This window comes from Watersipora subatra, chromosome 5, assembly GCF_963576615.1.
Source record: "Watersipora subatra chromosome 5, tzWatSuba1.1, whole genome shotgun sequence".
Taxonomy (NCBI): domain Eukaryota; kingdom Metazoa; phylum Bryozoa; class Gymnolaemata; order Cheilostomatida; family Watersiporidae; genus Watersipora; species Watersipora subatra.
The window spans coordinates 33,941,014-33,967,566 of NC_088712.1; the positions used below are offsets into that span (position 1 = coordinate 33,941,014).

Here is a 26,553-nt window from a genome sequence, read left to right on the forward strand (position 1 = left end):
TGCCACACTGTTTTATTTAACGTATTGGAACTATATTATGCTCTCGATGTCTACACATCGCAGCTATTTCGTATTCAACATTCTATGGAAGACCGATACACCATTTGCCATTTGCGATTTGATAATGTCAGAGGAGATAATGAGGAATAGAAGAGTATAGTTCGGAATGGAAAAAGCTTGTTTCCTATTACAACGCCCTTACAACGGTTCCTTAGTTGACTTGCTGGTCATCCTAGTTATTATAGATACATGTAAACGATATCCCCGCAAAAACGCGAGCTGAACTGAAATTCACTGTTACTAACTTACTAATATTGTCTTATGGTGTTAATTGATTGTAGTTTTTCTTATAGCGAACACTATAATTCTGGTTACGACTTCTGATTTTAGAAAAAAATATGTTTGAAAATTAAAACAAAAATGTGTGCCTTGCCCCATGTATTGGGCAAAACAATAAGTTTAACAGGTTTCTGAAAGTAAAGGAGCTCCCTTTATTTTGTAACACAAAACTACTATGTATGTTGTACTTACTGCAGCAGTTGATATCTTATTACTAAACAGTAGTAGGTGTAAAACAATACAAAGTATGTGATAACTATTCACAACTTTGTTTCAACATACAAAAGCAACATTTTGTAACGCAAAAATACTATGTGATACTAATTAATAACAATAGGCGTACAACAAAACAGAGTATGTGATATATGTTCATTGTCCGTATACAATGCAAAGTAACACTGTATGTGTAATGCAAAGTAATACTGCTAGCAATTCTCAATAGATTTGCTTGCACAAAACAGAGTATGTCATCACCATTTACAGTAGAAATAGAACACAATGAACACTTATTATCAGTGAGTATATAAGACTGAGTATATGTAATCTGTTTTAACAAGAAGACAGGCTTGAAAGTATAGATCAGAAATAACCACAAGAAATCTGCCAAATGAAATGAAAACAGCTACCGCAAGCACCAGTCCTTGTCAATATGGGGCTACAGAAATAATCATCAATTAATTTGTTAGTGAAAAGGTGATGATATCTGTTGGCTCGAGAGTTATACATCTCCTGTGGTATCACTTGTCACAAGTACTGCACTGAACCATAGATATGCTATTCTATGATAGTCATTCTCAAGCTGATGCTCGTTGTATGGCCAGTGATACACAGTAAACCTACAACAAACCAGGCATAAAATCTATGAACCACAATCAATAATCTTTTCATCTAGATGTTTCCAAATGGATGTCATTGTGAGCTATACGACATGCACACAATGGAGAAAACTGAGCAAAGGCAAACTTGTTAACAGAAATCTAGCTTCTTACACTAAAGAAGTAGTAAGGAAAAATCTTGCAAAATAGATAGTTCTTTTAGTCGCTAGTTGTGTTTTATGAAATGTGCCACCTTGACAGAGGGCTGTGCTTATGTCATCAAAAGGGTGCTGTGATTATTTACTATGATTTATACAACGAAGTTTTACCTTGTCACTGATAGTGTGAGCTCTAATTCGTCTGACCTTTTGCCTATGAATCCCTGAAAACAAATTCAAAACGGATAACTATAAATTATACTCTTCAACAGAAGGCTGCATTCTCTTTTACCTCACAACAAACTACTCCCTCAAACTGTTTGAGAATGTCTCTGAACATTTACAAATGTGCTCAACTAGTATACGAGAGAATTTTAGGATAAACAGCTTGTCTACAAGTTTGCTGTACACTTTCTTTAGGAGATATGATAATAAATGAAGTTCTCGCATAAGTCAAACAGTTCCTTAAACAATAACACTATCAGCTGATTGATTGTTATAATAAGCATACAAATGTACCATATCAAGCTATACTTTTAGACTTTACTGGGCTTATAAGCAATACTGTTCAGGAATTAAATGCCACCCCTTTTGCCCTTCAAAGACGCTTCCTCTTTAGCTAAGTGAACTGCTTATTTGATATTTGCTTGCTTATAACGAATATGCGTCAGAGATATGGTACCCTGATCTAAAATACTTAGTTAATTAGATTATTAGAGAAAATTAATTATAAGGCTTTTATATGAACATATATAACTTTAGTAGACTTAATTATATCTTCTTTAAAGTGACAAGTAGCAACTGGTAATCCCTTGAACAAAGACAAGAGCTGAAAGAATTGCACACCTTCAGTAAAATCCGATCTAAAGATCTTAAAGTTAGAATTCATCAGCTCACACAAACCAACTCTCAATATTTTACTAGGAGCAACAACATATGGCATACTATAAATACTAACATGATAGAAAACTTATTTTTAGTTGAAGCATTCAAGTTTCACCATTCATTTAACTTTTTCCTCTATTTTTTTCTAAAAATGAATCATTTTATCTACACAAGCTAACCACGCCACCAGAGATACCCTACAGAGATAGACAAACTGCTAGTATCTACAACATTATTCACTCACCCTTCTTATTGCTTTCTCCTTTGCCTGCCAGACTCTCTTTGTCATCACTCATTCTGATTTTGTTGAAAGATTATACCAGGCATAGAATTTACCAAGTGTAACTGAAAAAAAACTTCAGTTTCATATTTTGATGATTTTTTAGTATGTTGTTGCCCATGTTGAAAAAAGCTTAAATTCCAAATTTTGATCTTCTAGGTTCATCAGTTCAGGTGCTATGAGGAATTGAACTTTGATCATTTGTCGCTCGAATTTGAGGGCATAGCACATCTAGTTGACTTTAGACGCATATAAATTCAAGAATATACAAGTTAGAGGTATAGATCTTTTTGTGTTCACACACAATTTCAATATTTACACAACTAAATAGGTTTGAAACATTTTGGATGAATAATGTGGGAGATAACTCTGACCAAAAATGACTGAAAATGCAATTTTAGCGACTATTCAAAAGCAATTATCACCCTTAACATATAATTTGCCAATGTTTCTGTTAATATTTTTGGACTCCTCCAAGCCTCAGCTACCCAAAACTAGTCTCATCTTCTCTGTAGATGCATCGGGTCAGCGTCTAGAAGCCATACAAGATAAACGTCTTTGTCGAAATACTGCAAAAGTAGAGATCAAGGTCAGCTTGTGGTTTCAACAAAGTCACAAATTTGTCTCATGTTTTGCACCAATTAACATATGTAGATTTTGGTAAAATCATCAAAAGTTTGTGTTTCAGACTGTAAAATGCTCAAAATTGAGTTCCAAATGCCCTCCAAACACCTTTGTAAATCGCCTTAATTAAATGAGATTATCTCCCTTGTCAAGCTTTAACTTGGCTGATTATTATCCTATCAAATTCAAATTTGATGTGTGCTTGTGGTTTGTGATTGTGACAGCAATGAGCCTTAAAATATTTTCTTAATTTACATTCATCAATGTTATCCATTGTTGTAGCTTTAAATGCATATGTTTTGCCTGAGTTAGTGGTAGATGGTGGCACCATAGCTAATAAAACATGCTCTTGTGGTACCCAGCAGATGCCATCTCGCTTTGGTCATGTGAAACTGTTTGTTGAGCCTTTGTGCATGAATCTCACATTAACATCATTAATCTCTTGATCATAGCCAATTGCCATCCCCATATACTACCAACCATCATATATACAGGCCAGATATTGTCCAGCTCGAGGTGTTAAGGTATTGCTGGTAACATGTAAGTCATCAGTCTTCCCAACTTTGTATCCTTGTACCATACATTTTTCATTAACCATTGGTGAAGTTTGCAAACTTCAATGGCTGTTCTACTGAGTGGCTCGAACCAGTGCTGGTCCGACAACCAATGACTCGCTGTGCTGCTTAGACCCTTGGTTCCAAAATCGCTGCTTGTTCTGCGAATTTTTCAGTGGGTACATAAAACACCTTCATCCCAGCGATGTTTTCCCTAGCATACTTGTACAGTTGCTCAGCACTGAGCAGTCTTTCTTTCCCTGACTTAACTAACTGCTTGGAATGACGGGTGGCCAGTCTTTTGACTACCCCACCAATCCCATCGCACAGACCTTCTCCATGTGAGGTGGCAAAGAAGCTCCAAGATGCTGTGAGATTGAAATCAAGCTCATGGTGACATAAGTTGGCAAAGTTCTTGTAATTTTTGTATTGGGCACCAGATCCATCACTGAAATAATTCACATGAGTCACTTGAGGTAGGTTTTCTTTGATGAATCTGATGAGCGTTCTCTGGAATGTATACATACATTCCCGAGAACGCTCTTTAGAATGTATACCTAGGACAATGACAAAGACTTTGTCATTTTATATTAGGGGTGCCAAAATATTAATCAAAAACTAGGGAAAAAAGGCCGTTGTTCGGATAATTTTGGGTAAATTATATTCAACTTTAAGCATATACTACGACCTTTACTAATTTCAAAATTAGTAAAAGTAGGTAGTTTGAAATGTTTTATTTTGCATGGATCCATTATTTTGGTTAGGTTTTACCCCTACATCGTAGAAAGTTAAGGTTTGCTATTGTGAACCGTGGGGTCTACTGGCTGAATGAGCTAATGAAACGATAACAGCGAGTCGTGTTTTCCAAAATTTAACAAGGCAACGCGGCCGCCCTGCAAGAACTGTGTTAGCTCCGAAACCCAAGCTAACACAATCCTAACAGAGAATGATCATTAAACCCCGCCCATATGATAGCCATCGCCTATCCTGGGAGAAATGGGGCTGTATATCATTAGTTTTACCTACTAAATTTTTACATCAAAAAGGTTAGTACTTCTTATTCAATGTTCTATTGTCTATGAATTGCCACACCTCCACTACTTTAAAACGTTGGATTTGCCACTGTTTGTGATAGTAAACATGTTCATTTCCTTCTGCAGCTGACTTACTTTTACTTTTTTCCAGCTACGAGTACTACAGAACGACAGCTACTACAGAACTTGCACGGGCACTCCGAGCGTTGCGATAGGTGACAGTGAAAAGAAAGCGAGCAGCGTATATTACAAAAAAGCACACCATCTCATTCACTTTTAAAAACGCTTGAAGCAGTACAATGCCTCCCAAAAAGCCTACTGCCCAAACGCAAGAACAGCTTGATTCCCATAGAGAAAGAAACCAAATTCGCAAAGCAGCAGCTAGATGAGCAAAAACTGCAGAGCAAACACAGCTGAATCTACAACGAAACAGAACTGCTACTGCAGCTGCTAGAAGTGCAGAAACTGCAGAGCAAACACAGCTACGCCTACAACGAAACAGAATAGCTCCTGCATCTGCTAGAAGTGCAGAAACTGTAGAGCAAACGCAGCTACGCTTACAACGAAACAGAATAGCAGCTGCTAGAAGAGCAGAAATCGCTGAACAAACACAGGTACATAGAGAGCAGGCCAGAATAGATGCTGCAGAAACTGCTGAGCCGACCCAGCAGCGACTCAAACGGCTCAGAGCAGCCGCTACAGCGGCCCGACGTGCAGAAACCTCTGAGCATATACAGCGGCGACAATAGCAAGATGCTCTAACTACAGCAGCTGCTACCAGGCGCCGTGTATGGGCAGAAAACTTCGCACTTGACTACAGTCCTGCAACACAGTATAGGGCCGAATTTTCCTATGGGACGAATGTCCGAAAATACTCCAGATGTAATGCCTTACGTTGGAAAAGCGACTTGCCATATATGTAGTTTATATAGTAGATTTTATTGGTAATAAATTTTATAATCACAACCACATTACTGCTGCACAGTTTGTATATACCATATCAAAACACAGGCTATAGACGAAGAACTGGTGAGTCATTGTTAGTGTTTTAAGCATGTAGAAGTCTCAATTCAATAAGTGCTGGCGATAACTTAGCAGTGCAATAGCAAAATATTTTCTAGAATTTCTTAAAATATGTAAAACTTTTCAATACTGTCAGTTTGAAGAACTTCAGTTTGCCTAGCAATGTCAATTTCATCATCAGCTCTGTATACAAAATTAGGACAATTCCGATTTGAGTGGTTCGAGACTGATGCGTTGTAGACTAGCTGTAAAACACATTGCATATTTCCATTGTTCTCTCTAACATTATTGACATGTACAACTGCATATGTGTATGCAGTCTGATCAACACAAAAATTTCAGTAGATTGCATATTTGGAGTTGTTTTACAGTATGAAAGAATGAAAGACAACTCTCAATAAAACTATTGCTTTACGTAAATCTGTTTCCGAAAACGGGTAATGACGTTAGTATCTTATAGGTATTTCCAGTGTCGTATAGTTTCACAGAGTCAGGGACTCTGTGAAACTATACGGCTCTGGGTATTTCACAGCAATCCAACAGGAAAAAAGCTTTGTCCGAACGAACTGCGTATACTCTTCTGTTCCTCATTATCTTCTCTACTATTGGCAAACCGCAGATAGCAAATACTAACAAATGGCGCACCGGTCTTCGATAACATTCATCAATTACGTTAATAAAGAAATATGGTCAATGGTAGGTAATTAAGCGTAGTTGCGCAAGAAACTTATTTCAATAAAAAAATTATACATTATATTGTATGTTATAAAAAATAATTTAATTAAAAGATATAATTTATTTAAATTTGTTACAAACAAAATGACATACAGTAAATACCTATCACTTTATCCCTTCCACACTAAAATTCGAAAATATCACGGTAGCTCTGAGCAAAATTTGTTGTTAAGCAAGCATTTTTACAAAAAAGATGGAAAAGAAGCATATTCAGGTGAAAATGACAGTTTTAACCATAGTGACTGCATCAAATACTGGTTAGTTATAATAAAGGGAGTTAAGCTAAATAGTATTTTTAATATGAATGTAAAAGTGTTCTTTTGAATTTCTTTAAATGATCCAGTTTGTATTATTAAGTTGTCCTTACAGAAGTTATTGCGTCAAAGAGATCGATCAAATAAAATTTGGACCAATATAAGGCTAAATCATCAGCTACAATTTGATGTTATTTTTGTCTTTGTAGACAAGCCCTGTCCAGAGATATAATCGTTTGAAAGAGATCATTTTTTGAAACGCTCAGATTCAAGCGGGTTTAATTTTGACGCAATCACACCCTTAATGATTTATCTAAGAAGGTTTTTTGATGTTCTGACATCTTTTTGGTAATTATAACACGATTCGTTTTTGTTCTTTTCAGTGTGTGAGTTTGTTAATCTAGTTTAAGTGAATGCTTTCAATGTAAAGTGGCAATGTATAACTGAGCTCAAGCCTCAAGCTAAGCATATAAAAAGTAAACAATTCGAATTAATTCTTTTCGTTTAAACTTGTATTCTCCAAGCCAACTCTTTCATTTTTAGTTTAAAAAGATGGACAGGAAACCGTTCAAATTGCAAACTTTTTAAGTATGGCTGTGCTTAAATCTGAAGTTCACCTTTGGACTCTTAGAAATCAACTCCTCATATCAGGTAATGCTTCCCTTTGAGTTTTCTCTGTCATCATTTTACCAGCCTTGAAATTTCAATTATAAAAAATTGACTGCATCACATTTTTGGCGTCCATAGTTTTTTTCCATAGCTTTAGCTTGAAAGTATGAAAATATTTGCAATAAAAATGCACTAGTTCATGACTACAATCCTTGATTGGCTCAATTGTACTCTTTTAATATATTGCTTTGGTCAATCTGTTACAAACAGTAATTTTAATTAAATAGCCTATGGAACACCGGAGCAGTTACACGGAATCAGTTAGTTTTGTCATCAATAGCTTTCTAGAACATGTAGAGTTGTTCAAGCAATCATAAGGTATTCGATGCTGTCATCCAGTTACTGTATACGTACGTACATTAAGATTTAAATATTTACCAGATTGCATAATATATATATATATATATATATATATATATACATGTATATACTAATATTTAATGACAATGTAAAACATTTTTTTGAAGTTTGGATGACTCACTTAGAGACTTTGCTGATGATTACCGGCATTAGCTAAACTAGATGTTAACACGTTTCATATGATCAACATACATGTATATGTGACTCAGCGACTTGAATAGTTTTTGAATTTATATCTCTTTAAAATCTTTAATGCTCTTTAAAACAAGATTGACGTGTTTGTGTTTTTCTAAAAGGCTAGAGTCTAAGTCTGTAGAAGTTGTACAGTCGATATGATCATCTTTGCTTGCATATATAGGCCTCGTTGTATTTTAAATCACCGAATGAAAGTTTGGGTTAAAACTGTCGACGGCTACAAGTGTTGGCTATTTTACAAGCTGACTACGTGTAGCCATCTACGTCTAGCCGTCTACGTCTAGCCGTCTACGTCTAGCCGTCTACGTCTAGCCGTCTACGTCTAGCCGTCTACGTCTAGCCGTCTACGTCTAGCCGTCTACGTCTAGCCGTCTACGTCTAGCCGTCTACGTCTAGCCGTCTATGTCTATCTGTCTATGGATAGTTATCCACAAGTAAGGAGAGTTAAGCTAAACACCAGAGTGTAAAAACATAGTTTCTTATCAGTTGATGTTGATTAGATAACGTGACTTGTGCAATCCCTGATGCCTTGTCCAATAACCTTTTTAATATGTCAAGGTCATTGGTTCAGCCATGACATTTGCGAAACGTTTTTTCTTCTTTTATTTCTAGAAGTTTGAGAAATCTCAGCATTCGGCCATTTTGCATTGTGTACATTTGCATCTTAGTATAACTTGAAATGCAACTAGTTGTTAGCTTTAGTCAGATGGGCTAAAGTCATGGATTCAAGTGCGTGTAGTTTCTTTTATCGGCTGCCTAACAAGACTTCCGTTTTTGATTTTTGATTAGTTTTATGTTATTTCTTCCAATCATATGAAACTATTTCAACAGAAGTTGTTTGTGCTATCTATTGGTTATATGTAACTACATTCTGCATTGTTTCCTGAGTTTCTATACAGTTTACACTATAAACTTTATTCAATGGAACCCATGTAGAAGTGTTGCAAGTCAGTCATGGTGAATGAATCAACATTTGTCATATGTTGATCTTGTTAGAATTTTCATGTTTTTAATCGCTGATTCTCATTTGATGGCTTTCATCTGTGTTCATATTGCAGAGACTGGTCTGGGGTGTCTGACCTATCATGATAAAACTGAAAAGGGTGCTACCAATCCTATTGCAGGTGAGGGCAACTCCATTGCTTAAAATGTTATCCGCAGGAACTTGCGTGATACCGAAATGTTTAAAATAGAATAATAATGCGAAATGTAAGAATGCATACATTCACTGAACAAAAAATCAACTTTATAGGTATACAACAGAGAACACTTATACAGTATTCTATCCTGTATGTGTTATATCCTGTATACAATATTCTATCCTGTATACAGTGTTATATCCTGTATACAGTTTTCTATCCTGTATACAGTGTTCTATCCTGTATACAGTGTTCTATCCTGTATACAGTGTTCTATCCTGTATACAGTGTTCTATTCTGTATACGGCGTTCTATCCTGTATACAGTGTTCTATCCTGTATATAGTGTTCTATCCTGTATACATTGTTCTATCCTGTATACAGTGTTCTATCCTGTATACGGTGTTTTATCCTGTATACAATATTCTATCCTGTATACAGTGTTATATCCTGTATACAGTTTTCTATCCTGTATACAGTGTTCTATCCTGTATACAGTGTTCTTTCCTGTATACAGTGTTTTTTCCTGTATACAGTTTTCTATCCTGTATACGGTGTTCTATCCTGTATATAGTGTTCTATCCTGTATACAGTGTTCTATCCTGTATACAGTGTTCTATCCTGTATACGGTGTTCTATCCTGTATATAGTGTTTTATCCTGAGTATTGGATGCATCGATAACAAGCATTTTTAATTATTGATATTGTTCACTTTTATAAGAAAATGTTGATGTATTGATAAATTTCACTTGATTTGCTTATTTCTTATATATCTTCGTTTTGTTTATTTGTTTTTTTGTATTTGTTTGAAAGTCACCATAATAAAAAATTGGAAATTCTACTCGTATTTGTCGCTTGCCTTTTTGATGTGGAAGTAGGGGCAAGCTTTGATGTTTTTAAGTAAATTCCAGTATTATTCGTCTCAGTTTTATCTATCAGCAAATAAATTAGACAATTAGCTTTCAAATATTTTTAATTGAACTAATAAAAATTATGTTAACTGTAATACATTATGAGCTAGAATATTCCGCAGATTTGTTAAAAATATATGTTCTTTTGCTGGGTAACCTGGAACCAATTCATAACAAAAATTTCCATCGAATCTTTGCAAGGCTGTTGAGCGAAAATTATAAGGATAGCCTTAGTTTTTCATGGTGACCTGTTCAGGGGATTTTCTGTAGGACTCTTTATAAACAATATTGAGCAGTTCTGTGCTAGCATCTTCTTCTGTATCTTCAGGTTCTTCCATACCAAGTTACGCTCAAGAAAAGCAGGTCTACGTGGAGTGTGAGTAAACATGTTTCCTTTGCGAGTTTGAAGCATTTGTAGTCAGCGGTGTGACCTAACAATACTTGTTCTGTGGCAAAGTAATACCATTGGTTTGAGTTCCTAATATTAATGTCACACCTCTGTGTTGGGAGGGTATGCTGCTATGGCCTTGCAATGTTATTGCTGTACCCTAACCGTGCTTGTGATATGACCCCACAATGATAGTGGTGTGCCCATACGAAGCTAGTGTTGTGATGAAACTATACTAGTAGTGTGACCTAACAATACCGGTCGAGTGATCTAGCCATGACAATGGTGTGAACTTTTATTACCATCATTTGCTTACTCAATCGAAACCTTTGAAACTCGTTAAGTAACTTTGGTTGCACATGAGAGGTTTATTGGTACTGCCATTACAGTGGCCATTACAGTGGCCTATCAGTTGATAATGTTGGAGATTGCTAGAGTAGTAGCTGCTCAAATGGGTTGGCGGTTTTGTCGGCATCTTTCAGAGAAACGATATGAGGCCGACAGTTAGATGTTTGACTAAAGACTTGTTTTCTTGCGTTACTTCAAACTTTATGATGACACGAAACATGTGGAATATGTGAAATAAAACTATAAAAAATAGCTTGTGTGTTTGATATAATATATATATATAATAAAAGATACAAAATAAAATGATGCACCAAATTCAGTCAGTATTTTGTAAACCAGAACAAATACCTGCGAATACAAAGGTTGAATGTTTGGCGGAAGAAGCAAAACAACTCAAGTAATTTTGTTTCAACCCATATCTTTTTCGAAATCTGAGACGCTTGAAAAATTATTAATTAAAAATAAAACTAGTTAAGTTATCTCACGGTGTGATGTAATACGGGAAATAGCACCATTGGGTGTACGATTGAGAGCAAAGCTGCACTTTATAGGTCTTATATAATTATGTTTATGGTTGCTTCCTGATGGTAATGTTAGACTCTACAGACAGGCGCCTTGATATATGTATATACACAGGATGCACTACATACAGACATGTACCTTGATATATGTATATAAACAGAATGCACTACATACAGACATATACCTTGATATATGTATATACACAGGATGCATTACATACAGACATGTACCTTGATACATGTATATAAACAGGATGCACTACATACAGACATGTACCTTGATACATGTATATAAACAGGATGCACTAAATACAGACATGTACCTTGATACATGTATATAAACAGGATGCACTACATACAGACATGTACCTTGATATATGTATATAAACAGGATGCACTACTTACAGACATATACCTTGATATATGTATATACACAGGATGCACTACATACAGACATGTACCTTGTTATATGTATATAAACAGGATGCACTACATAGAGACATGTACCTTGATACATGTATATATACAGGATGCACTACATACAGACATGTACCTTGATATATGTATATAAACAGGATGCACTACATACAGACATATACCTTGATAAATGTATATACACAGGATGCACTACATACAGACATGTACTTTGATACATGTATGTAAACAGGATGCACTACATACAGACATGTACCTTGATACATGTATATAAACAGGATGCACTACATACAGACATGTACCTTGATACATGTATATAAACAGGATGCACTACATACAGACATGTACCATGATATATGTATATAAACAGGATGCACTACATACAGACATGTACCTTGATACATGTATATAAACAGGGTGCACTACATAGAGACATGTACCTTGATACATGTATATACACAGGATGCACTACATACAGACATGTACCTTGATACATGTATATACACAGGATGCACTACATACAGACATGTACCTTGATATATGTATATACACAGGATGCACTACATACAGACATGTACCTTGATACATGTATATAAACAGGATGCACTACATACTAGCCTGTCTTGACAAGCTGTTGTTTTTGCGTAGTTGTCCCCCCGTCGAGCGGCGAGCAACAACAGCTTGTCACACGACGTAGTGCACTTGATGCATCAGCTGCACTTATAAGGAGTTATTCTCTTCCATCTATGCGGCTTGGTTGCGATGTTATGTCGGTCGCTTCATTGGTAATCATAACGAATTTTGCGCAAAAATTTATGTAGAAAAAATAAGATTATAACGTTTTTACCAGCGACCAGTCTCTGCGGTAAACTTTAGTAGAACTTGAGAACTTAGGCAACAACAGCGACTAAACATGTCGCTATTTGTGCGCTCAGTCAGTTTTATTTCTATTTTTGTATCAGTCAGTTTTATTTGTTCTAGTGTATTTTATTTTAAGTTTATTTTATTCTTAAGTTCTACTAAAGTTTATCACAAAAACTGGTCTTTAGTTAAACGTTGTAATCTTGTTTTTTTTTTCTACATAAATTTTTGCGTGAAATCCGTTATGATTACCAATGGAGCGACTGACATAACATCGCGGCCAAGCCGCGAAGACAGAAGAGAACAACTCCCTATAAGTGCAGCTGATGCATCAGGTGCAGTACGTCTTGTGACAAGCTGTTGTTGCTCGCCGCTCGACGGGTGACAACTACGCAAAAACAACAGCTTGTCAAGACAGGCTAACTACATACAGACATCTACCTTGATATATGTATATACACAGGATGCACTACATACAGACATGTACCTTGATACATGTATATAAACAGGATGCACTACATACAGACATGTACCTTGATACATGTATATAAACAGGATGCACTACATACAGACATGTACCTTGATATATGTATATAAACAAGATGCACTACATACAGACATATACCTTGATATATGTATATACACAGGATGCACTACATACAGACATGTCCCTTGTTATATGTATATAAACAGGATGCACTACATACAGACATGTACCTTGATACATGTATATAAACAGGATGCACTACATACAGACATGTACCTTGATACATGTATATAAACAGGATGCACTACATACAGACATGTACCTTGATACATGTATATACACAGGATGCACTACATACAGACATGTACCTTGATATATGTATATACACAGGATGCACTACATACAGACATGTACCTTGATACATGTATATAAACAGGATGCACTACATACAGACATGTACCTTGATATATGTATATAAACAGGATGCACTACATACAGACATGTACCTTGATATATGTATATAAACAGGATGCACTACATACAGACATGTACCTTGATATATGTATATACACAGGATGCACTACATACAGACATGTACCTTGATATATGTATATACACAGGATGCACTACATACAGACATGCACCTTGTTATATGTATATAAACAGGATGCACTACATACAGACATGTACCTTGATATATGTATATACACAGGATGCACTACATACAGACATGTACCTTGATACATGTATATAAACAGGATGCACTACATACAGACATGTACCTTGATATATGTATATAAACAGGATGCATTACATGTATGAAGAATATTAAATGTGTAACCATAAGTCGCTGATTGAATTTGCAATGCAGGTTGTTTCTGACTATATATCGCTATTGGAATCTTGGGAGCAGGTTGAGCAGACTCAGGCTACAAGTCTACGCATACTTCATCACTTATTAACATACCCTAGGACACTTATATTTTGCTAGTATTTAGTTTTGTGAGTAGCATACAGGGTAAAATTTCACTGCAACTTAATTTCGCAGCTCTGATGAGTGCGAAAATATAGTGATGGGAAAATAAATGTAGTGGCAAATGTAACAAACATAATTAGATTCCTCAGGATCAGTTCACTGCAGGCCTGTATTCACTGGTTGCAAGTTGGGGCGGCTAATGTTAGGCGACTAGTTATGAATACCTGGGGGTGTTGAGGGGGGCGGTGTTAGCCCCCAACAGGTTTTTCTTATGTAGGGCCTCAGCCGGGCCTCTCGTGTGAAGTTTTAAAAAATTTTATCGGAAAGTATCAACATTTTTCTATTTTTTTAGATTTGTTTTGTTTTATGTGATGTGACTGTCGAGACGTTTTTAAATTAAAATAGGCAAAACTTGACCGCAGTTAAAACGCTCAGAAAAAGACATCTTTTTCTTTTGAGCGTTTTAACAAAGATCAATTTTGCCGATTTTATTTTAAGTTCATACGGAGGTTTCCACGCTTTCGATGGGACATGGCCAAGCGGATGTTTGGTAAAACTTGATATTTTGCAAACCTTTATAAAGATCGCGAATAAGAATATTTTGCCACTGATGATGATAATAATGACGCCTAAGAACTACTAAAAGTTGATGTTTGTCTCTATGGCTTCGAATAAAGTAATATTCTACAGCGATAAAAACCGTCTCCATTGCCATTGGGCAAATAACTTTTCAAATAAATGATGTTGAGGTCGATTTATCATTGCGTGGGAACGGACCAAACAAATCCGTTCGTGTTAATCTTGTGTTTGAGATGAAATGTTACATTTTATCCGAGGGCAAGTTATCCAAGTTTGACTGTACTTAGCCGCGGAAAGTTCCTAAAAAGCTGGGACGGCTCAGCCGGCCAGCCGCCCCAGGAATACGGGCCTGGTTCAACGATAAGAAAAAAATTTCAATTTGGGACTAGTTTGTAATTGTGAACCGCAGGCAGAATGGTGTGGGCGAGGTCGATAATGCGATTTGATCGCTTGCTGCCATTTGTTTCGCTCGTTCGTTATGATAGTTTAGTTTCGCACATGAAATTTTCGCGAGAGGATGACTCCGCGAAAATGCGAAAGTTAGATCAGGCGAATACATAAGTGTCCTAGGGTATAAAAAATTTAATCTTTTTGTCTGTTATCTTTTCACAGCTCATGGAAAGACTTGGACACCGAGTAACAAGCGACCAGACAAGCTACGGGACCACGTCAAAGATCTCGAGGTATGCATTACCTTGGGGAGACAACTTCTGATGCATTACTTGGGGGAAACAACCTTTGATGTAGCTTGGTTCATGTATTTTTTGCAGCTACTTGTAGAGAGTGATCTATCTCATTTTCGTTTCACAGTGATTGCCTTGTTTGTGGTCACGTGGTTATATACAAGCTCTCGTCTGTCGGAGGTCAATAACTATTGTATGGACAAACACGTGTTTTTTGTGGAGTCAGTTCGATGAGCCTACAAAAATGGCTTCTCTCAAAAGCCGCTGTTCATTTAAATAAAATTTGATGCTTTCAACCATTCTTGAATGGCTTGAGTCATTCTTATGAATTCAAGAGTATTTTTAGTAGAACAAAAGTCTAGTTTGGGAACTCTCATGGCAAGGAAAACTTTTACAGCATTTGTAATTTTGTGTGCTGCGTCTGCATCTCTTGTGTTGTGTTTTGAGTTGCGCAGAAACCAGACTTCATGGATTTTACTCATAAACTAATAATCTTTCTTAACCCCTTTACCGGTAGACTCAGGCTTGTAGACTGAGTTCTTCATCTTCCATCTTGTTTCCTGTACATATAAACATGATCAGTTAGTAGTACCCTGGCTGTCTTGGGCGCCGTGAGAGCTCATCAGGTGTAATAACTAGTAACTATGCTTGAACGCTAGTGGGTAGTTGAATGCTAGTGGGTGGTTGAATGCTAGTGGGTGGTTGCATGCTAGTGGGTAGTTGAATGCTAGTGGGTAGTTGAATGCTAGTGGGGGGTTGAATGCTAGTGGGTGGTTGCATGCTAGTGGGTAGTTGAATGCTAGTGGGTAGTTGAATGCTAGTGGGTGGTTGAATGCTAGTGGGTAGTTGAATGCTAGTGGGTAGTTGAATGCTAGTGGGTAGTTGAATGCTAGTGGGTAGTTGAATGCTAGTGGGTGGTTGAATGCTAGTGGGTAGTTGAATGCTAGTGGGTAGTTGAATGCTAGTGGGTAGTTGCATGCTAGTGGGTGGTTGCATGCTAGTGGGTAGTTGAATGCTAGTGGGTAGTTGAATGCTAGTGGGTGGTTGAATGCTAGTGGGTAGTTGAATGCTAGTGGGTAGTTGAATGCTAGTGGGTAGTTGCATGCTAGTGGGTAGTTGAATGCTAGTGGGTAGTTGCATGCTAGTGGGTAGTTGAATGCTAGTGGGTGGTTGAATGCTAGTGGGTGGTTGAATGCTAGTGGGGGGTTGAATGCTAGTGGGTGGTTGAATGCTAGTGGGTGGTTGAATGCTAGTGGGGGGTTGAATGCTAGTGGGTGGTTGAATGCTAGTGGGTAGTTGAATGCTAGTGGGTAGTTGAATGCTAGTGGGTAGTTGAATGCTAGTGGGTAGTTGAATGCTAGTGGGTAGTTGAATGCTAGTGGGGGGTTGAATGCTAGTGGGTAGTTGAATGCTAGTGGGTAGTTGCATGCTAGTGGGTAGTTGAATGCTAGTGGGTGGTTGAATGCTAGTGGGTGGTTGAATGCTAGTGGGAGGTTGAATGCTAGTGGGTGGTTGAATGCTAGTGGGTGGTTGAATGCTAGTGGGGGGTTGAATGCTAGTGGGTGGTTGAATGCTAGTGGGTAGTTGAATGCTAGTGGGTAGTTGAATGCTAGTGGGTAGTTGAATGCTAGTGGGTAGTTGAATGCTAGTGGGTAGTTGAATGCTAGTGGGGGGTTGAATGCTAGTGGGTAGTTGAATGCTAGTGGGTAGTTGAATGCTAGTGGGTAGTTGCATGCTAGTGGGTAGTTGCATGCTAGTGGGTAGTTGCATGCTAGTGGGTAGTTGAATGCTAGTGGGTGGTTGAATGCTAGTGGGTAGTTGAATGCTAGTGGGTAGTTGAATGCTAGTGGGTAGTTGAATGCTAGTGGGTAGTTGAATGCTAGTGGGTGGTTGAATGCTAGTGGGTAGTTGAATGCTAGTGGGTAGTTGAATGCTAGTGGGTAGTTGCATGCTAGTGGGTGGTTGCATGCTAGTGGGTAGTTGAATGCTAGTGGGTAGTTGAATGCTAGTGGGTGGTTGAATGCTAGTGGGTAGTTGAATGCTAGTGGGTAGTTGAATGCTAGTGGGTAGTTGCATGCTAGTGGGTAGTTGAATGCTAGTGGGTAGTTGCATGCTAGTGGGTAGTTGAATGCTAGTGGGTGGTTGAATGCTAGTGGGTGGTTGAATGCTAGTGGGGGGTTGAATGCTAGTGGGTGGTTGAACGCTAGTGGGTGGTTGCATGCTAGTGGGTGGTTGAACGCTAGTGGGTGGTTGCATGCTAGTGGGTGGTTGAACGCTAGTGGGTGGTTGACGGTCTATCATGCTGAAAGTTGAAAAAATCACATTCTGTACGCTTTAATTTTTGTTCGTTGTAAGATTTTGATCAAACTTGATTTCACATGATATACCTACTACAGTCCTTCTGCGCTTCATGATATACCTACTACAGTCCTTCTGCGCTGCATGATATACCTACTACAGTCCTTCTGCGCTGCATGATATACCTACTACAGTCCTTCTGCGCTGCATGATATACCTACTACAGTCCTTCTGCGCTGCATGATATACCTACTACAGTCCTTCTGCGCTGCATGATATACCTACTACAGTCCTTCTGCGCTGCATGATATACCTACTACAGTCCTTCTGCGCTGCATGATATACCTACTACAGTCCTTCTGCGCTGCATGATATACCTACTACAGTCCTTCTGCGCTGCATGATATACCTACTACAGTCCTTCTGCGCTGCATGATATACCTACTACAGTCCTTCTGCGCTGCATGACATACCTACTACAGTCCTTCTGTGCTGCCAGAGGTATTGTTTGTAAGTGTAAGTCTCAAGGTACAAAGAACATCCTGTCCTCTTCTAGTATTTTAATCACCAAGCTGCCTTGGAATTGAGATGGTGCCTGCTTCTGAATGTTCTTTTATATATATTACCTGAATTTGTTTGACTTTGCAAGAATTTACTCTCGGCAGTAATGCAGTATTCTATTTGTAAAAACAAAGAGTTTGGAAAAACTGCTCAATTGTACAAGATAGAGGGATTTCTCTTTAGAGATAAAAACTTCAAAATGGAAATTACTAAGTTAAAATATAAATATATTTTTTATTCAACTTTCATTTGAATATTGCCTAGTTGCCTTTTTTTTCTTCTGTTTGTGTAATATTGGTATCACCTCTAGCGCCAAAAGCTCTACTCCAAAGTATTCAACACTGACTTTTCATGACTGGCAGTACTTGTAGTGTCAGCGATCTAATCATGGAAAAACATGTCAGCGTTTGTTTGCTCAGCTTGTAGGGTAATCTAGCATTTCATAGTAGCAGCATTTCATAGTAGCAGCCATTCATAGTGGCAGAATTTCATAGTAGCAGCATTTCATAGTAGCAGCATTTCATAGTAGCAGCATTTCATAGTAGCAGCATTTCATAGTAGCAGCATTTCATAGTAGCAGCATTTCATAGTGGCAGCCATTCATAGTGGCAGAATTTCATAGTAGCAGCATTTCATAGTAGCAGCATTTCATAGTAGCAGCATTTCATAGTAGCAGCATTTCATAGTAGCAGCATTTCATAGTAGCAGCATTTCATAGTAGCAGCATTTCATAGTAGCAGCCTTTCATAGTAGCAGCATTTCATAGTAGCACCATTTCATAGTAGCAGCATTTCATAGTAGCAGCCTTTCATAGTAGCAGCATTTCATAGTAGCAGCATTTCATAGTAGCAGCATTTCATAGTAGCAGCCATTTATAGTAGCAGCCATTCATAGTAGCAGCCATTCACAGTAGCAGCTTTCCTTTCAATGGTTCTCCTTAAGTTCATTGCTAGTTAGTTAATACAGGAGTTTACACTCGCCTTTGATCTTTGCTCAATCAATACTTATAACTATTGATCGATGCATTCACCCCACGAAGGTGAGTGACAGCACGTTTCCTGTCTTTTTATTAGACGAATGCGTAAGCACTCACTCTGAGTCGATCGATATAATTTAGTCGACGTTAACAGATATAATCAATTGAACTGTTGTTAGTGTTGTGTAAAACATCCGAATGTAAATATTAATGTTGGCGTAATCGGAGCGTGCCGCATTGCAACCCGTGTGTGCCATGCCTAGTTGCTGTTGTTGACCTCTAGCACCCTCAGTTTATTGTTGACAGCCAAAGTGATTAAAGTATACCTACAGCACACTCAGTTTATTGCTGTCAGCCAAAGTGATTAAACTATACCTACAGCACACTCAGTTTATTGCTGACAGGCAAAGTGATTAAAGTATACCTACAGCACACTCAGTTTATTGCTGACAGCCAAAGTGATTAAAGTATACCTACAGCACACTCAGTTTATTGCTGACAGCCAAAGTGATTAAAGTATACCTACAGCACACTCAGTTTATTGCTGTCAGCCAAAGTGATTAAAGTATACCTACAGCACACTCAGTTTATTGCTGTCAGCCAAAGTGATTAAAGTATACCTACAGCACACTCAGTTTATTACTGTCAGCCAAAGTGATTAAAGTATACCTACAGCACACTCAGTTTATTACTGACAGCCAAAGTGATTAAAGTATACCTACAGCACACTCAGTTTATTGCTGTCAGCCAAAGTGATTAAAGTATACCTACAGCACACTCAGTTTATTGCTGTCAGCCAAAGTGATTAAAGTATACCTACAGCACACTCAGTTTATTACTGTCAGCCAAAGTGATTAAAGTATACCTACAGCACACTCAGTTTATTACTGTCAGCCAAAGTGATTAAAGTATACCTACAGCACACTCAGTTTATTACTGTCAGCCAAAGTGATTAAAGTATACCTACAGCACACTCAGTTTATTACTGTCAGCCAAAGTGATTAAAGTATACCTACAGCACACTCAGTTTATTACTGTCAGCCAAAGTGATTAAAGTATACCTACAGCACACTCAGTTTATTACTGTCAGCCAAAGTGATTAAAGTATACCTACAGCACACTCAGTTTATTACTGTCAGCCAAAGTGATTAAAGTATACCTACAGCACACTCAGTTTATTACTGTCAGCCAAAGTGATTAAAGTATACCTACAGCACACTCAGTTTATTGCTGATAGCCAAAGTGATTAAAGTATACCTACAGCACACTCAGTTTATTACTGTCAGCCAAAGTGATTAAAGTATACCTACAGCACACTCAGTTTATTGCTGATAGCCAAAGTGATTAAAGTATACCTACAGCACACTCAGTTTATTACTGTCAGCCAAAGTGATTAAAGTATACCTACAGCACACTCAGTTTATTACTGTCAGCCAAAGTGATTAAAGTATACCTACAGCACACTCAGTTTATTACTGTCAGCCAAAGTGATTAAACTATACCTACAGCACACTCAGTTTATTGCTGTCAGCCAAAGTGATTAAAGTATACCTACAGCACACTCAGTTTATTGCTGTCAGCCAAAGTGATTAAAGTGTACCTACAGCACACTCAGTTTATTGCTGACAGCCAAAGTGATTAAAGTATACCTACAGCACACTCAGTTTATTGCTGTCAGCCAAAGTGATTAAAGTATACCTACAGCACACTCAGTTTATTACTGTCAGCCAAAGTGATTAAAGTATACCTACAGCACACTCAGTTTATTACTGTCAGCCAAAGTGATTAAAGTATACCTACAGCACACTCAGTTTATTGCTGACAGCCAAAGTGATTAAAGTATACCTACAGCACACTCAGTTTATTACTGTCAGCCAAAGTGATTAAAGTATACCTACAGCACACTCAGTTTATTGCTGATAGCCAAAGTGATTAAAGTATACCTACAGCACACTCAGTTTATTACTGTCAGCCAAAGTGATTAAAGTATACCTACAGCACACTCAGTTTATTACTGTCAGCCAAAGTGATTAAAGTATACCTACAGCACACTCAGTTTATTGCTGATAGCCAAAGTGATTAAAGTATACCTACAGCACACTCAGTTTATTGCTGACAGCCAAAGTGATTAAAGCATACCTACAGCACACTCAGTTTATTGCTGTCAGCCAAAGTGATTAAAGTATACCTACAGCACACTCAGTTTATTGCTGTCAGCCAAAGTGATTAAAGTGTACCTACAGCACACTCAGTTTATTACTGTCAGCCAAAGTGATTAAACTATACCTACAGCACACTCAGTTTATTGCTGTCAGCCAAAGTGATTAAAGTATACCTACAGCACACTCAGTTTATTACTGTCAGGCAAAGTGATTAAAGTATACCTACAGCACACTCAGTTTATTGCTGACAGCCAAAGTGATTAAACTATACCTACAGCACACTCAGTTTATTGCTGTCAGCCAAAGTGATTAAAGTATACCTACAGCACACTCAGTTTATTGCTGACGGCCAAAGTGATTAAACTATACCTACAGCACACTCAATTTATCTGCACGTTCATTTATTACTTTTTTTATATTTTGCTGATATGACCTAAGGCTATGCTGTTTTTAGACAACATTACACTAATATGACCCAAGGCTATGCTGTCTCTAGACACCTTACACTAATATGACCGAAGGCTATGCTGTCTCTAGACAACCTTATACTGATGACAACAAAACATTTAATTTCACTTCAATGTGTCATTGAATGAGTCATGTTTTGCACGCGTTCATTTGCTCACTTATGGCTTTTTATAACTTTCCAATTTGCAGCCATGAGCAGCTAGTGGTTTTCTCGAATTGAAATTATGTGTCAAGTCCGTATGATATGATGCAACTGTTGAATAGCCAATTGGGTGTAAATGACCAGCCAACATCATGATACATGTTGTTTTATTCTCAGGAGTCATTGAGTGGAACCACAAATGTGTTCACATGGTGGAAGTCGGAGGACCTTCTCCAGGTAAGCTGTTGCACTGCACCAGAATAGCTAGAGTTCTCAATAATTTGAATTGTATTATGCTCTCAGATATTTCTTAGCTTGAGAGAATGTTCCTATTTCGCTGGTTTTTTCTTGATTCTTTGCTTACCTGATCGTCACTTGAACATTAGACATCACATCTTTAGTCAAATGTTGAAGTGACAACATTTGACTACAGATATCATTACATGACTACTTATTGTTAACATGAGTCATCAGTAAATAATAGTGAGGTATTTTCTAATTTACTCAGATTGTCAGTGTAAAGTATTGAATTGAAATTGTCATAATTCAATATTTAAATACTCATGGATGCACACAATAATATATAATAATAATATAATATACAATAGGTGATATAATATAATAGGTGATGTAATATATAATAGGTGATGTAATATAATATACAATAGGTGATATAATATATAATAGGTGATATAATATATAATAGGTGATATAATATATCATAGGTGATATAATATATAATAGGTGATATAATATATAATAGGTGATATAATATATAATAGGTGATATAATGTAATATACAATAGGTGATATAATATATAATAGGTGATATAATATAATATACTTTAGGTGATATAATATATAATAGGTGATATAATATAATATACTTTAGGTGACATAATATATAATAGGTGATATAATATATAATAGGTGATATAATATATCATAGGTGATATAATATATAATAGGTGATATAATATAATATACTTTAGGTGATATAATATATCATAGGTGATATAATATATAATAGGTGATATAATATACTTTAGGTGATATAATATATCATAGGTGATATAATATATAATAGGTGATATAATATATAATAGGTGATATAATATATAATAGGTGATATAATATAATATACTTTAGGTGATATAATATATCATAGGTGATATAATATATAATAGGTGATATAATATATAATAGGTGATATAATATATAATAGGTGATATAATATATAATAGGTGATATAATATATAATAAGTGATATAATATATAATAGGTGATATAATATATAATAGGTGATATAACATATAATATGTGATATAATATATAATGAGTGATATAATGATATAATATATAATAGGTGATATAATATATAATAGGTGATATAATATAATATACTTTAGGTGATATAATATATCATAGGTGATATAATATATAATAGGTGATATAATATATAATAGGTGATATAATATATAATAGGTGATATAATATATAATAGGTGATATAACATATAATATGTGATATAATATATAATGAGTGATATAATGATATAATATATAATAGGTGATATAATATATAATAGGTGATATAATATAATATACTTTAGGTGATATAATATATCATAGGTGATATAATATATAATAGGTGATATAATATATAATAGGTGATATAATATATAATAGGTGATATAATATATAATAGGTGATATAACATATAATATGTGATATAATATATAATGAGTGATATAATAGGCGATTGGAACTATTGTTTAGAAACTTGCTAAACAATTTGAGAAGCTTCAACAATCTAGAAGCTTCAAGTTCTGGTTCCTTTAGATCATTTCTGTTTTTCAATTTCTGGGTTTTTTAAAATCATTTTTTAAAAGCAAAAAAGCCATTTTATTGCCTTTCATTAAGATTGCAATGCAGTAGATTTGTTGTTCAGCTCTGCTTTGGAAACTGGAAGTATTCGTTTCTGTATGGTTGTGTATGTTTCTGTATGGTTGTGTATGTTTCTGTATGGTTGTGTATGTTTGTGTATGTCTGTGTATGTTTGTATATGTTTGTGTATGGTTGTGCTTGTCTGTGTATGGTTGTGCTTGTCTGTGTATGATTGTGTATGTTTGTAGTGTGTTTGTGTATGGTTGCGGTATGTTAGTGTATGTTTGCGGTGTGTTTGTGTATGGTTGTGGTATGTTTGTGTATGTTTGTTGTAGGTTTGTTGTATGGTTGTATAGTCACCTTTATTAATTTGTTTCAAAACCCTTTTGGCTTCGAAAATTCCTATATTTTTCCACAAATGAGAGCTGAGCTGCTTTTTGTTTTTTAAGTAATTCCTAGTCATAACTAATATGCAGACAAAAAGGCCAGATTTCTTCATCGGCTCGAGTGTTACACAAAACTTTACTAAAGTAGAAATTTCTGGAAAGCTACAGGCTGAATAAATGCTTTGCTGAGCAACACATCGAGTATTAATTGTATCTGCACTTCTACACAATCAGACACCAATATTGATGGTATGCTCTACTCTCTTTATGACAAGAATAGTATTTGTTTTATCAATGACCAGTTAAATCATTTCTATCGACTAGACCTCTGAATTGATAATTCATAGAAATAAAAATCTTTTTGATGTCACCATTAAAGAACTATTTTGACCAAAAAAAATCAGCATTTGAATAGACTATAAACGTCATAGCTGTGTATATAATGTAATACAGTCAAACCTCTGACTATGATCACCTCAATATATAATACAGTCAAACCTCTGACTATGATCATCTTAATATATAAAACCGTCAAACCTCTGGCTATGATCACCTCGAGCATACACCTTTACCTATGAACCTGTACATTGCTGAGCATACACCTTTACCTCTGAACCAGTACATTGCTGAGCATACTCCTTTACCTCTGAACCTGTACATTGCTGAGCGTACACCTTTACCTCTAAAACTGTACATTGCTGAGCGTACTCCTTTACTTCTGAACCTATACATTGCTGAGTGTACATCTTTACCCCTGAACCTGTGCATTGCTGAGCGTACGCCTTTACCCCTGAATCTGTGCATTGCTACACTCCTAGCAAGTCTCTAAAACAAAATAGCAATAAAATCCCTTTTTTACTCATCTTTAATTTATTTTTTCACGTAGTTTCAAGTAATGCACTTTTGTTATATGTATATATATATATATGATATGTAAACTACCTCAAGTGGTTAACATTAATTTTTTGATCTTGGAAACAATTTAGACAAAATACAGTCTATTCTTATTGCAGTATCTGCTCCAACTTTCAACATGTTTGACATATAAGGTATATCTCAGAATGAATTAATTTTTTTTATAGAGGCTTAGCTGTAGCAATGGTGTTAGCTATAGCAATGGCATAGCAATGATATAGCTATAGCAATAGTATAACTGTAGCAATAGTATAGCTATAGCAATGGTATAGCTGTAGCAATGGTATAGCTGTTGCAATGGTATAACTGTTGCAATGGTATAGCTGTAGCAATGGTATAGTTGTAGCAATGGTGTAGTTGTAGCAATGGTATAGCTGTTGCAATGGTATAGCTGTAGCAATGGTATAGCTGTTGCAATGGTATAGCTGTAGCAATGGTATAGCTGTAGCAATAGTATAGCTGAAGCAATAGTATAGCTGTAGCAATAACATATCTAGCTTCTTGATTGGACAGTTTACAGCTTTTATTTAAATGAAACTTCATTTCAAGCTGGTTTCAAAAGTTTCCCTTATGTTCTTATCTAACAAATAAATAACAAAATCTCTTCTCAAAAACATATAATAACTGTATCAGAAGTATTACATCATAGCCTGTATATCTAGATATCTGTAATACCGTGCATACACAACATATATTATTACATGTATAGCACATCATAGCCTGTATATCTAGATATCTGTAATACTGTGCATACACAACATATATTATTATATATATAGCACATCATAGCCTGTATGTCTAGATATCTGTAATACTGTGCATACACAACATATATTATTACATGTATAGCACATCATAGCCTGTATATCTAGATATCTGTAATACCGTGCATACACAACATATATTATTATATGTATAGCACATCATAGCCTGTATATCTAGGTATCTGTAATACCGTGCATACACAACATATATTATTACATGTATAGCACATCATAGCCTGTATATCTAGATATCTGTAATACCGTGCATACACAACATATATTATTACATATATAGCACATCATAGCCTGTATATCTAGATATCTGTAATACCGTGCATACACAACATATATTATTACATGTATAGCACATCATAGCCTGTATATCTAGATATCTGTAATACCATGCATGCACAACATATATTATTGCATGTATAGCACATCATAGCCTGTATATCTAGATATCTGTAATACCGTGCATACACAACATATATTATTACATGTATAGCACATCATAGCCTGTATATCTAGGTATCTGTAATACTGTGCATACACAACATATATTATTGCATGTATAGCACATCATAGCCTGTATATCTAGATATCTGTAATACTGCGCATACACAACATATATTATTACATGTATAGCACATCATAGCCTGTATATCTAGATATCTGTAATACTGCGCATACACAACATATATTATTACATGTATAGCACATCATAGCCTGTATATCTAGATATC

The 26,553-nt window shown here is 36.1% G+C and overlaps 2 protein-coding genes across 2 annotated transcripts in view; one reads left to right on the forward strand and one right to left on the reverse strand.

Moving 5' to 3' along the window:
• The first annotated feature begins 6,623 nt into the window (after positions 1–6,623).
• The window catches only part of LOC137396415 (WD repeat-containing and planar cell polarity effector protein fritz homolog), a 63,456-nt gene continuing 43,526 nt past the window's right edge, over positions 6,624–26,553 (forward strand). The window contains exons 1-6 of the mRNA XM_068082683.1: positions 6,624–6,704; positions 7,245–7,352; positions 8,984–9,028; positions 10,282–10,350; positions 15,182–15,252; positions 22,037–22,096. Of these exons, the coding sequence (XP_067938784.1) occupies positions 7,292–7,352; positions 8,984–9,028; positions 10,282–10,350; positions 15,182–15,252; positions 22,037–22,096 (306 nt within the window). The 5' untranslated portion in view covers positions 6,624–6,704; positions 7,245–7,291. The remainder of the gene's footprint in view (positions 6,705–7,244; positions 7,353–8,983; positions 9,029–10,281; positions 10,351–15,181; positions 15,253–22,036; positions 22,097–26,553) is intronic.
• LOC137396649 (uncharacterized) lies at positions 15,895–17,553 on the reverse strand. The gene has a single exon (XM_068082966.1). The coding sequence runs from the start codon at positions 17,551–17,553 to the stop codon at positions 15,895–15,897; it is 1,659 nt and encodes a 552-aa protein (XP_067939067.1).